This window comes from Orcinus orca, chromosome 4 (genome assembly GCF_937001465.1).
Source record: "Orcinus orca chromosome 4, mOrcOrc1.1, whole genome shotgun sequence".
Lineage (NCBI taxonomy): Eukaryota > Metazoa > Chordata > Mammalia > Artiodactyla > Delphinidae > Orcinus > Orcinus orca.
In genome coordinates this window covers 105,429,841-105,442,092 of record NC_064562.1, presented here as the reverse complement: position 1 = coordinate 105,442,092, position 12,252 = coordinate 105,429,841, and the positions used below count along the sequence as shown (strand labels likewise).

Here is a 12,252-nt window from a genome sequence, read left to right as displayed (position 1 = left end):
GTTAAAAAAAGAGAGATAAAGGGACCCTGCTTCTATGCAAACTTTGAATGCAATACAGTTCTACATATGAATTTAGTTTTATTCACAACCTCTCAAAACAGGACAGCTTCTCTTTTCTTTGCTTAGTTTCCCTCCATACTCTTAGACATACAATCACATGAAGAACTAATATCAGCCTTTCCTCAGAAAGTCTCTTCCAAGTTGACAGTCAGTGTTAGGTTAGACCCAACATCTTCTTGGCATTGGTTTCTAAGGCAGAACATGTCCAACTTAATAACATTCTTCTGAACTCTGCCACATCCAAAAACTCTCTCTCTCACACAGGCAGTGCTGGGAGAATCAGCTGAGAGCCAAGGGTAGCTGTGTATTCCCATGGACTATGTCAGAAATTTAGAGCAAACTCCCCAACTGAGCATTCCTTAATGTGCCACGTCCCTGGCTCACTGCCCTTGTAACCCACACTCTGGGACCGATGCTGAGCCCTTGTGCATGATCAGTGGGTCTCTCTTCCTAGACTTGTGAGACTGATGGGTCTGGAGAAGCACTAAGGCAGCCATTGGGTCCAATTTCTTTACTTATATTGAATACTTTTGAAATCTGTTCATTCATTCAACAACTATTTATTGAATCTCTACTAAATTTCTGGGATTGTCCCAGGATTTGGGGGATCCAGAGATAAATTAGATAGATAAGGCCCTTATTATCAGGGGGCTTGTATTCAAGTGGAGTTGATCTACATACAAACAAGCAAATAAAATAATTTCTTTTTTTTAATATGAACATATAAATTTATAATTTTTAATTGAAGTAGATTTACAGTGTTTTGTTAGGTACACAGCAAAGTGATTCAGTTATACGTATATATCTATTTTTTCAGATTAATTTCCCTTATAGGTTAGGATAAAATATTGAGTATAGTTCTCTGTGCTTCACAGTAGGTCTTTGTTGGTTATCTGTTTTATATATAGTAGTGTGTATATGTTAATCCCAAACTCCTAATTTATCCTTCCCCCTACAAATAAAATAATATTAATAAGCATGCCAATAACACAAAGTTAAGTGCTACTGACTTGCCCAAGTGAATCCCTTTCAAAACATACATCTTCCACAATCGTGTTGCCCCATCACATTTCCCTCTCTGATCAGCCAGTCTTCCTTGGACTTCTTCATGTTTCCTCCCAGCCTTTGATTGATTATAGGTAGAAAGTAATGAACCTTATTTTGGTTTAAAGTTATTTAGGAGATTATTATTCCTGATCCTCTCCCAATCCTTATTTACTGTCAATGTACTAAAAATAACTTTTCTTATGCTTTTATTTTTCTCCTAGGAATTGACTATTACAACAAGATCATTGATGATTTGTTAACAAATGGGGTCACGCCCATAGTGACCCTCTATCACTTTGATTTGCCTCAGGCCTTGGAAGACCAAGGAGGTTGGTTGTCAGAGGCAATCGTTGAACCCTTCCACAAATATGCCCGGTTTTGCTTCAGTACATTTGGGGATCGAGTCAAGCAGTGGATCACTATAAATGAGCCTAATATTTTTGCCCTGCTGGCATATGAGTTTGGTGCATTTCCTCTTGGTGTGCCTTACGTTGGAACTAAAGTTTTATCAGGCAGCTCATAATTTGATTAAAGCTCATGCCAGATCCTGGCACAGCTATGAATCCTTATTCTGATAAGAGCAGAAAGGTATGGTGTCTCTCTCAATTTTTGCTGGCTGGGTGGAACCAGCAGATCCCAACTCAGTGCCTGACCAGGAAGCAGCTAAAAGAGCCATGGCTTTCCAATTGGATTTCTTTGCTAAGCCCATATTTATTGACGGCGATTATCCTGAAGTTGTCACGTCACAGGTTGCCCTCACGAGTAAAAAGCAAGTTTATCCATTGTCCAGGCTTCCAGAATTTACAGAAGAGAATAAAGTGATCAAAGGCACTGCTGATTTCTTTGCTGTGCAGAATTATACGACTTGCTGAGTCAGGTACCAGGAGAATAAGAAAGGAGAACTGGGTTTACTCCAGGATGCGGAAGTTGAAGTTTTTCCAGACCCATCTTGTACAAGTTTGGATTGGGTCTATGTGGTGCCATGGGGAATACGTAAACTACTGAAATACATTAAGGTAAATGCACCTTTTGTTTGCGTCCATGTGTATTCAAACATGGGAAGATGGGCAGACGGGCATATTTCTGTGTGTATAAGAACCCGAACAAAGAATGATTTAGGCAATAGCATATACATTTGTTGGCCTGGGAAGAGACGATTAGGATTTAAGTCGATGGAGGTTAACTAGCTGATAAAGGGCTTCAAAGCTATTATTAAACTTAAGATTAAATTAAATCCTAAATTAAATTAAATTCAGTTGTGGCTACAGTAGCTTGGACATATTTTTCAGGCTGGGGTCACAACTGGAATTACTAAAAGGGATAATAAGGGTTGAAATAGCTGGATCCTTTTTGGGTCTCTGTTACACTGGATGGCATCCAGGTAGCTGAAATTAAAAATTTTAAGTTATCAGTTTTTAGGATCCCTGCTGTGTGGGGGGATAGAGGCTGTAGCTGCTGGGAGGGACCAAGGGGTTAAGGAGAAATGACAATCAGCAGATGCTGATGGAAGAAAGATACTTCTGTCTTCTCATTATAACAAAAGTCATTTGACTGTCTTCATGGATATTTGCACAGTTTTTCTTTTCCATTGTTAGTTATAAAAGGTCAGCACGCAGAACATTAAGTTAATAGGGTCAGTGCAATTTGATGAAAACTAGTTTTGGGGTTGTAGTTTAGAGAAGGTAGAGGGGAATGCACCTGATATAATGAGCTTTTTTTTTTTTAAACATCTGTTTGGAATAAAACTTCTGCTTTCTTGTTCCAGGATATGTATAATAACCCTGTAATTTACATCACAGAGAATGGGTTTCCCCAGGGTGACCCGACATCTTTTGATAATGCTCAACGCTAGGAGTATTTCAGACAGACGTTTCAGGAACTGTTCAAAGGTACCATTTGAAATGATGAAAGATCAATTGTGCAAGCTTAATATAATTTTCCCATGTGCCTATTTGCATTCAGGAAAGACCAATGATTTTGAAAGCTGAAATTCATGTAAATCAGTGTAAAGCCATGTAATTAAGAGAGAGGGGAGGAAAAAAAAAAGTATTTAGGAAGGAGGAAGGTGAGGATTTTGGTCTAGCTTCAACCTGCTGAAATTTAAGCAAGTAAAAAGCGACTGTCTTCAGCATTTTGTGACTCCTGGGTGAAGGTGACATGAATAGAAGGAGTGGTGGCTGTTGGGAGAGAACCTTAGTTATTACAAAAAGATCAGCTGTGACCAACTAGAGCATGTTTATTTGCATACTTTAATATCCTAACTACCAAGAAATGAATTGACAGAATTCTTAAAGGACCAAAATTAAGTATTTGTTCAATAAACTTTAAAGTGGTATGCATCTTCTATCAATGCATGTTTCATTTAAACTGTTACCAAGCAGCAGAAACAGTTTTTATTGTCATATAGAATCTGTGAATTTTGTTTCAAGACAATATTATTATTCTGGTATCTCCTTTTCCCTGATGGGATTCCTTTCATATTTGAAAACAAATGTGAAGGAATAATCTTTAACTGGTAGCACACATTTCTACCCCAGTTAATTTCTCCCTTTTAGCTACCACTTGGAACACTGTTGCTTCGTAAATTTAATTTCTCCTCCCTATAAAGGAATAATATCATAGCAACAAAATTCAATGCAAAATTAGATTTTCAATTTCCTTTTTTTAACCATGATAGGCACAGTTATTTCTCATCATTCTGTTTGAGAGGTCCTGGAATGATTCTTTCCAAAATAAATCAGTAACATACTGGCATCAGCCAGAAGGAATTCTGGAAAGTGACATAAAGTGGTTTCTTTCCCAAACCTAAAATATATTGACTCAGTTCCTCACCTGGGCCTGGAGTTTATTGACAGAGGGCAATTGGACTCCTACAGATTGATCCAAGCAAAATCATTCTTTTGTGTTACAGACAAAACGGATTCATCCACTGTGTGGGAATTCCCCATCTGATAAGAAAAGGAAATCTCTAGGTTTCTGAGATTCTCCCCACTTCTCCCTATAAATGACCCTATTCATAGTTAATACACTGATGTTCCCAGCTTCACCCCACCAGACAAGTAGGCTAGTTACCATCATCAGATTTATGCATGCCATAGGGAACACAAACGACTTGTCCAAGATTGTTCTGTGCATGTTAGGGAAAAGAGAGAAAAAATTGAAATTGGCTTTCTTCATTCCCAGCTCTGTTTAGTGCTAACATAAGGACATTTCATTGCTCTCTGAAATTGTTTCAAGTACTTTATACAGTCCCTTAGATCTTTAAGACCCTCAAACTAAGATAACTTAAAGATAGAAAAGTTACTGAAGGCAAGAGTAGAAAATGTGAGAAGATTTGGTTTGTGAGCAACAGGAGAGAATAATAGGGTTAGGAACAAAATCCTGTTTTTGAACTTGTTGAATTTCTATTGTACTTTTGAATTGATGTAAAAAGTATCACGTACTTAAACCATTAATTTTTCACAGCATCTACAATCTCTTCTGATTCTTAACATTAGATAATTTATATTCATTGTAATTAACACAAAATATTGTATTTATTTTGATTTTTAAAAAATATGTAGCCTTTCAAAATGTGCAGAAATGTACACATTGACCAAAAACCCTATATTAAGTGTATATTCTGGACTGGGTATAGTGATAGCTATTTTTCATATGTTGTTGTAGTGGACAACAATTTTTTCATCTGCAGTGAAACTCTCTTTTCTAGTAACGAATCTGTTTTTTTCTATGAAATACCCACCTCCCCCCATCCTTAGACTCACCATACCAAGGGCCATGTAAGTAGAATAAAATACTGCTGTTTGTCAATAGATAATTGATTGGTCTAGATATAGGCACATGACATGAGCTGGGCCAATCCCAGTTCTGCCCTAGGATTTAAAACTTGGACCAATCAGTTTGTCTGTCTCATAGCTTGGATTGACCTTGGCAGGCCATTGGTGGCTATGCCTTGCCATGTAAAGCTTAGGGGTAGTGAGAAGGTGAGCTGCAGGTGCCCCAAGGGAAATGGAGACAAGAAACGGGGAGAGATTCAGGAGGGCACTTGCACCTCTAATTCCACTTTTTCTTCAGAGCCAGTTGCATGCGTGTTCTTGAGAAACATTACTTTTACTTACAACTAAGTGCTCTTTCTGCTTCATCTGCTTCTGACTGGATTTCTGTCACTTGGAACAAAGAAAGTCTTAATTGATGCCATCATCTCATTTTATTTTCAAAACAGTGAGATGAGGTCATTGCTCCTAATTTACAGATGAGCAAACTGAGTTTCAAAGAAGCTAAGTCATTTGCTCAAGATCACAAAGTTACTAAGTAGTATTTACTAGAACAAGGCAGAATGTGTATATTATTATTACTACTACTGTTGGTGTTGGGCTTTCTGACTCAGAGTGCTTGCTTGTCCCACCACACTTCTCCAAACTTTTCCTCACCTTTGGTGCCCTGGGCTTGCACAGATTCTTTGAAAGTGCTTCATGCTGCTTCTGCAACAGCCGACAGGTCCTACGACCTTGGACAAAACTCAGACACCCTGTATCCTGCCTGTTGTCAGAGGCACAGAGCTGAAGTTACTGATCGATTTCCTGAGACTCTTCCAAGGTAGCGCTGATGATCTTGGTTAGTGAGAACCTTACTAGTAAGAAGCACCTTGTGTGCAATTAAAAATAATAACAGACCGAGGAAGACATTTGTGGGAAGCGCTGCAGGTGGGAGCCCTCCAGAACCCAGGGAGTCCATAGATGGACTATGGCTTTGTGATTCCCATGAAAAAAGCCCTCCCTCCAACATCACCCATCAAGACAGGCACATAATGACACCATAGTTGGATCAATGGCAGTCTTACTAATCTCTTCAGGTAAAATCCCACAACAATTAATTGAGCAGTAAAAAGAAAGCTAATGTTTCTGTTTCCTTTTGGGAAAGAAAAAAAAAAAAAAGAGGAAAAATGTCATTTCAAGAAAAAAAAATCAGCTAACACCTTTTTAATCATTGCATTATTTAAATGCCTTTAAATAGATTGTGTTTTAATTAATGCAGATATAGATGAGAGAAAAGCAACACAGTGGAGACAAAAACACTGTAAATAACATAGAACTAGGCTTGCATTCCAGTTCCAGTTATTCAAGGACGGGCAAAAGGTTCAAACTCCCAAACTCTCAGTTTGTTCAGCAATAAAAATGGGATAACACTTTCCCTGGCAGAGTTGTTGAAAAGATTTTGTTTAATAAGCTATTGTGTTAAAAACCCCAAGCAATTGTCTGGCACATGGTAGGCCCTCAACAGATGGTATAATTATTATTATTACAAAATGTGCATTTTTAAGAACATATTTATCACCCCAAGTTATTTTCCTTATTATTTAAAAAATAGAATACCAAGACATTAAAAAAAAATTCCATCCTCCCTCAAGTCTCTAAGTTATGGCAGAACATTCCCCCATGTCTGCAATTTTCTCCATCATTCTTTTTGGGAAACCTCTGAATGAGTGTTGTAACATTGGCCCTCTGGCTATTTATGATTGAACCCTGTGGAGGACAAAGCAGCCAGGACCTCCCTCTATTTGTTATTCCTTTGGAGAGGTTGCCAGATTAGGTGAAAAATCAAACCATTGTAGCAGAAACAACTGTCAATCAACTGGGTACCTGGAATTGTTCTGCCACAGGAAGTTTTGGAAAAGCTCAGGGAGCAGTGATCTTCAAAGAGTTAGGCTTTTCTCACATGATATGAATCTTTATTATATACATAAAATTTACACCAGTCCTTGCTGTTCTGGAGCCAGCAGGCAAGTTTAAGTTCATATGTAATCACACACAAAGGGATACCTCAATAATCTGAATGTTGATGAGCAGGTGAGAAAGTGTGAGAAATCAGGGGAAGTTATTCTCAATGGGCGATACTTGACCCATGACCTAAACTCTCCTAAAAGGGGATTCCAGTTGGGTTCAACCTGCTCCTCACACCTACCAAATATATGCCTGTTCTTGGCTTGGTTCCCAATCTTTCCTCAACTGGAATGTCATGGTCTTTGCCTTCTTCCTGGCCCAGTCCTGTTTGGGGTAGATCGACTAGCTTGAAGTCAGGCAAGACATGGGTTTGAAATTTAGTTCTTCCACTTACAAGTTCAGTAATTTGGGGAAAAGTCTTAAGCAAACAATACTTCAGCCATCTAATTTTTAAAATGGGGATAATAAGAACATCTATCTTCTAAAACATGGTGAAAAATGAACAAGATAATGCATATCAAGCCTACATACAGAGTCTGGTACATTAAGAAAGATTCCATAATGATGGTTAATTTTGGGGGGCATCTCTGAGCCCTCTGAGAGTTGGAGCTGTGTCTTTTTTATAGTTATATCTTCAGCCCAGAGTACCGTTTCTGTCATGTAGTAGCTTTCTACACGTGTTTGTTGAATTTGGTTGTGTCTATCAGAGAAGAGTTAGTCAATGGATAATGAGAAATAAATGATGAAATGATTGGGAACTGTATTTTCTTTCCCTAAAGAAATATACCCCACACAGGGAAAAAAATGCAGCCTTCTGGAAAGTTTCTGAGCCAGCCCAACTTTCCAGTGAGATCCATGCCTGAGTTAGCACAGTAGTAGATGATTGCAGAGAAGATTTGTTAATGACCAGCTTTAGGCTTTTAATGACAAAACCCCTCAGCAAGATGTCATCAAATTTATTGAAGACTTCACTGAAAATGTTGAAGCTGATGCATTGTAACAAGAAGGTTATAAATCTTGCAGCTTGGGTATACCACCAAGACAGGATGCTGAGCGCAGAATCACCCTGCTGTTGTCTGTCAGCATTCTCCCTCCCTCACTTCCCATGGAGAACCAGGAAAGGAGAAATACATCCATTTCCAAAAGTGGTGCAGACCTGGCAGCCACCTGCCTATGCCAGTTTCAGACCACAGAGGCCCATTTAACTGGATAAAATGTGTTAAGCACCTGTGTTTTTCTAAATGTGCATTAAAAAAGTCCTAAGAATTAGGGGAAGATCTCAAAGTTTGACTCATTGACCTTTTGGAAAAATGAACGTATTAAAAATCCATTGCAAGCTCAGAATAGAGACTCAGTTACTTGAATATAGAGTATCACTCCATGTCTATTGTTTTATTGCTTCTCAAAGTAAACCTTTGTCAACCTAGCCCTATGGAGCAGTTCATCTCATAGCTCACAGAGAATTCACAGCTTTGGGAATGTGTGGGGTGGAATGTTGGATGCACTTAATACTGTTGCTCCTGGCTGGACTGGATGGAGCTAGCGAAGAGGAGTCAAGATCGGAATAGAGAAGGAAGAATGAGATTCGAAGGCCGTGCACAAGAATTGTTTGTGTGTGCTAGTGTACGGACTTGTAGCATTTGAAAAGTCATAAAGAAAACAATTTCCAATATATCTGTATCCCACCAACCTACATACTCGGACCACACATAAACTCAGGCAGCCAAAGATTACAGAGTAAACCTTAAGCAGAGATATGCCAGATGACCTTCCCCTATTGCTTCTCCCCTACTTCTCCCCAAAGTTCAGTAGCATACTTACCTTTGTCTTCCATTCTCCCGTATGAAGGGTGGCAGAGTAGAAAGTCTGAAGGGTCTGAAGAGTGAAGACTAAGTCCTGGGTTCTGGTGGTGTGCACTTGGGGAAGTTCTCATTGGGACTCTGAATGTCAACCTCCTCACCTGTTAAATGGGACAGATGCTAATTGCCATCCTGCCTAACCCAAAGTCAGTTGTGAAAATAAAGTAATTTATGTGTATGTATGTCCTGAGCACCGTAAAATGTTAGATATTATTCTCATATTTGATATAGTTACTTTACACCTTTAAGGACATCATCACTCTGGCCAAAAATACATAATCTGGACCTTAGTGTTCTCCACTGCAAAGGGAAGTGTTCGGTGCCCATTATCCAGATCCTGTCAACATTTACAATTCTCATATTCTATGGTTTTTATTTTCCTGCACGTTTCTGAAGGGCTATGACAGTGGGATCAGATTAGGGGTTTGAGAGAACGTGTTCTATGACCAAGTGACTGGTGTGGTGCTTGGCAAAGCTCAGAATCAAACACACACACACACACACACACACACACACACACACACACTGCTGTTGTTGAACTACTTCGCCAGACTTATCCAGGTGAGGCCCATACTGATGTGATCAGGAACATACACCATTTATCAGGCACACCCTCTTAGAAACACAGAACCTGGTGCATCTGCTTCCTGGGAACAGGTTTCATGGAGTTGCCCATTTGACAAGCAGCTCAATCACACGTCTGCCCTTGTGCTTCCTGATTAGAAACCATTCTTTATCTTATATTTCCATAGCATTCTAATACATATGCTCTGCCCCCACAGATGGACATTCCCTTGGGCTTCTTTTTAATTCAGTTCCAACTGTTTTGAGGGGATAATTACTTAAGGTTCTCCACCACATCAGACCCAGTGAATTTTAATACTACTATACAGCCTTTAAAAAATTTATTTAGATGATTCCAAACTCATCCTCCATTTTTAGAACAATCTGTCCAGTAGTTTTTGTGTTGATGTAGCAGCAAACAGAAGTGCAGTTGTATTTTTATAACTGTAAAAGAGACCTGTAAAATAATCAAAGTATAATTTATCTGAAGAAAATCTATTTTTCCAGTATAAAGAGTAGACTCAATAGAATCTTGAAAAAGGGGCAAAAATAAGGATTTGATAATGCTTTTTAAAATGAAGTATAATTGAGATATAACATTGTATAAGTTTAAGGTGTACAACATGTTGATTTGATACATCTATATATTATGATATATATTATAATATCACCATCTTAGTGTTAGCTAAAACCTCTAATACGTTACAGAGTTATTATTTCCTTTTTTTTTTTGGCAGTAGGAACAATTAAGATCTAGTCTCTTACAACTTTGCAGTTTATAATACAGTATTGCTGACTATAATCACTATACTGTGCATTAGCTCTCCAGAACTTACCTATTTATCTATTAGTTCATAGTTTGTACCCTTAAACAACGTCTCCCTCCACCCTCAGCCTCTGGTAACCACCATTATACTCTCTGTTTTTACAAGTTTGGCTTTTTTAGATTCCACATATAAGTGATTTTATACAATATTTGTATTTTTCTGTCTGACTTTTCACTTTGCGTTATGCCCTCAAGTTCCATCCATGTTGTTGCAAATGGCAGGATTACTTTTCCTTCTTCTCATGGCAGAATAATAGTCCACTGTGTGTTTGTGTGTGTGTGTGTGTGTGTGTGTGTGTGTATGTATGTATATATCAAAACTTCATTATTATACATTCATCTGTAGATCTGTTGATCATTTGTTGATGGACACTTAGGTTGTTTCCATATCTTGGTTATTGTCAATAATGCTGCAATAAACATAGGAGTTCATATATCATCAAGAAGACTAGAGATAATTATTGGCAAGGATGTGGGGATAAAAGAACTCTTGTACACTGTTGGTAGGAATGTAAATTGATTCAGCCACCATGGAAAACAGTATGGAGGTTCCTGAAAAAATTAAAAATAGAACTACTATATGATACAGCAAAATCCACTTCTGGGTATATATCCAAAGGAAATGGAAACAGGAGTTTGAAGAGCTGATGACTTTTTTCACCTGTTTGGGGAGAGAGCAATACTGGAATATTCAGGTGTTGAGAGGGCTATTGGAATTGAGAGAAGGTGAACATCTCAGGTTTTCCCCAGGTGAAGTCCTCAATTGTCTGTCTACATAAGCTCTTATTTTCTGATCTCCAAAATAACCTGATTACCACCTGGCCTCTCAGTTATCTAAGAACCTGCTTTGGAACAAGGCTAGTAGAATTTCTCTTAGTGTGATTGGCAGGGATTGCCTGGATAACTGTGTTAAGATGGATTCTGTTGGACAGCTGTGGGCTCTTGGAAAGAAGAGGGAGAAGTGGATGGCCAGGTGTTAGTCATTCCTACTCAGGAAACTTTTGGAGTTTTCCAAATCTTGGAAAAGATATTCCCCACTATAAATTATTACATTGACATTATGTCTTATAAATCAAAGTCTTGTGAGTTCATCAGTGGAGATTAGCTCTGGGTGCACTAAGAAAATGAGTGTCTGGATTTGCAGTGTTGCTAATTAGACCTTAAGCAGTGTTAATCTCACCAGTTCTATGGCCTTCCCCTCTGTGGTCTTATCTTACCTATTTATAACTTTGATATTACTTATGCTGGACAATTGCTCTACAGTGACATAAATATTGTTTCTGCCAGCTTTCCCAAGCTTGTCATTGAGTAAATTCCTGGTTAACTACACCCTATATTGTTTTTTCAATATTGAGCCTGACACTGTATACAAGAAAATCAACAATATTATGAATAAAACATTAAACATTGGTGCCATAAACTGATTCATGAGACCCTCGTACAACTGCAGCCCTGTCACAATTGAATACTTGTTGAATAAGCCAACTGAATAGATGGAACTTGGGAAACACTTTGGTTTTTGAAGACAATGCCCATTATAATCCTTGAAAGGAAGGGAAAAAACCATTTTTAGGAGAAAATGGAAGTTATTAAAAGGTATAAGCATTCACAGACAAAAGCAGTGTGTAGTAAGATTTTATGCACCATTTTTTTACAGACAAAATTCTAACCAGGATACAGTTTTGGGGTTTTTAGTTCTATACTCAGCATTCAGTAAGTGCTAAGTAAATGTTTAATGAGTGACTAGGAGATTGAATCTACATTAGCAGGAAAACTGAATTACTCTCCAGAATTTCAATGAATATTAGATTTATACCATCATTTTGCTTTTTAAAAGAATTTAAATGGTAGATTGTTTTTACTATTATGAGAACAATTTACATGCATCAAGATTAGGCATGAGTGCTAATTGTACCCTTTTGACATTAAACTTGGGTGTGTTGTGACAATAATTGAAATCTATGCTAAAGTTTTTTAACCTTTCTATAAATGCACTTAACCTCTCTGTGCCTCAGTTTCTTCATTTGAAGAATAAAAGGCTTAAACTAGCTATTCTTTTGGGATCCTTCCAGTTTAAGAATTATGTGACCCTCTAGATATTCTTTCTCGGCAGGTATGTCAAGGATCATATTTTATTAGAACTCTTGGTAATTTCTTAGGCTATTTAAAAAAAATT

At 38.0% G+C, this 12,252-nt stretch overlaps 1 protein-coding gene across 1 annotated transcript in view; it reads left to right on the top strand.

Moving 5' to 3' along the window:
• Positions 1-12,252, top strand: part of LOC101287452 (cytosolic beta-glucosidase) — a 100,447-nt gene that overhangs the window by 12,098 nt on the left and 76,097 nt on the right. Inside the window, 3 exon segments of the mRNA XM_049708912.1 lie at positions 1,329-1,606; positions 1,608-2,123; positions 2,873-2,996. Of these exon segments, the coding sequence (XP_049564869.1) occupies positions 1,329-1,606; positions 1,608-2,123; positions 2,873-2,996 (918 nt within the window).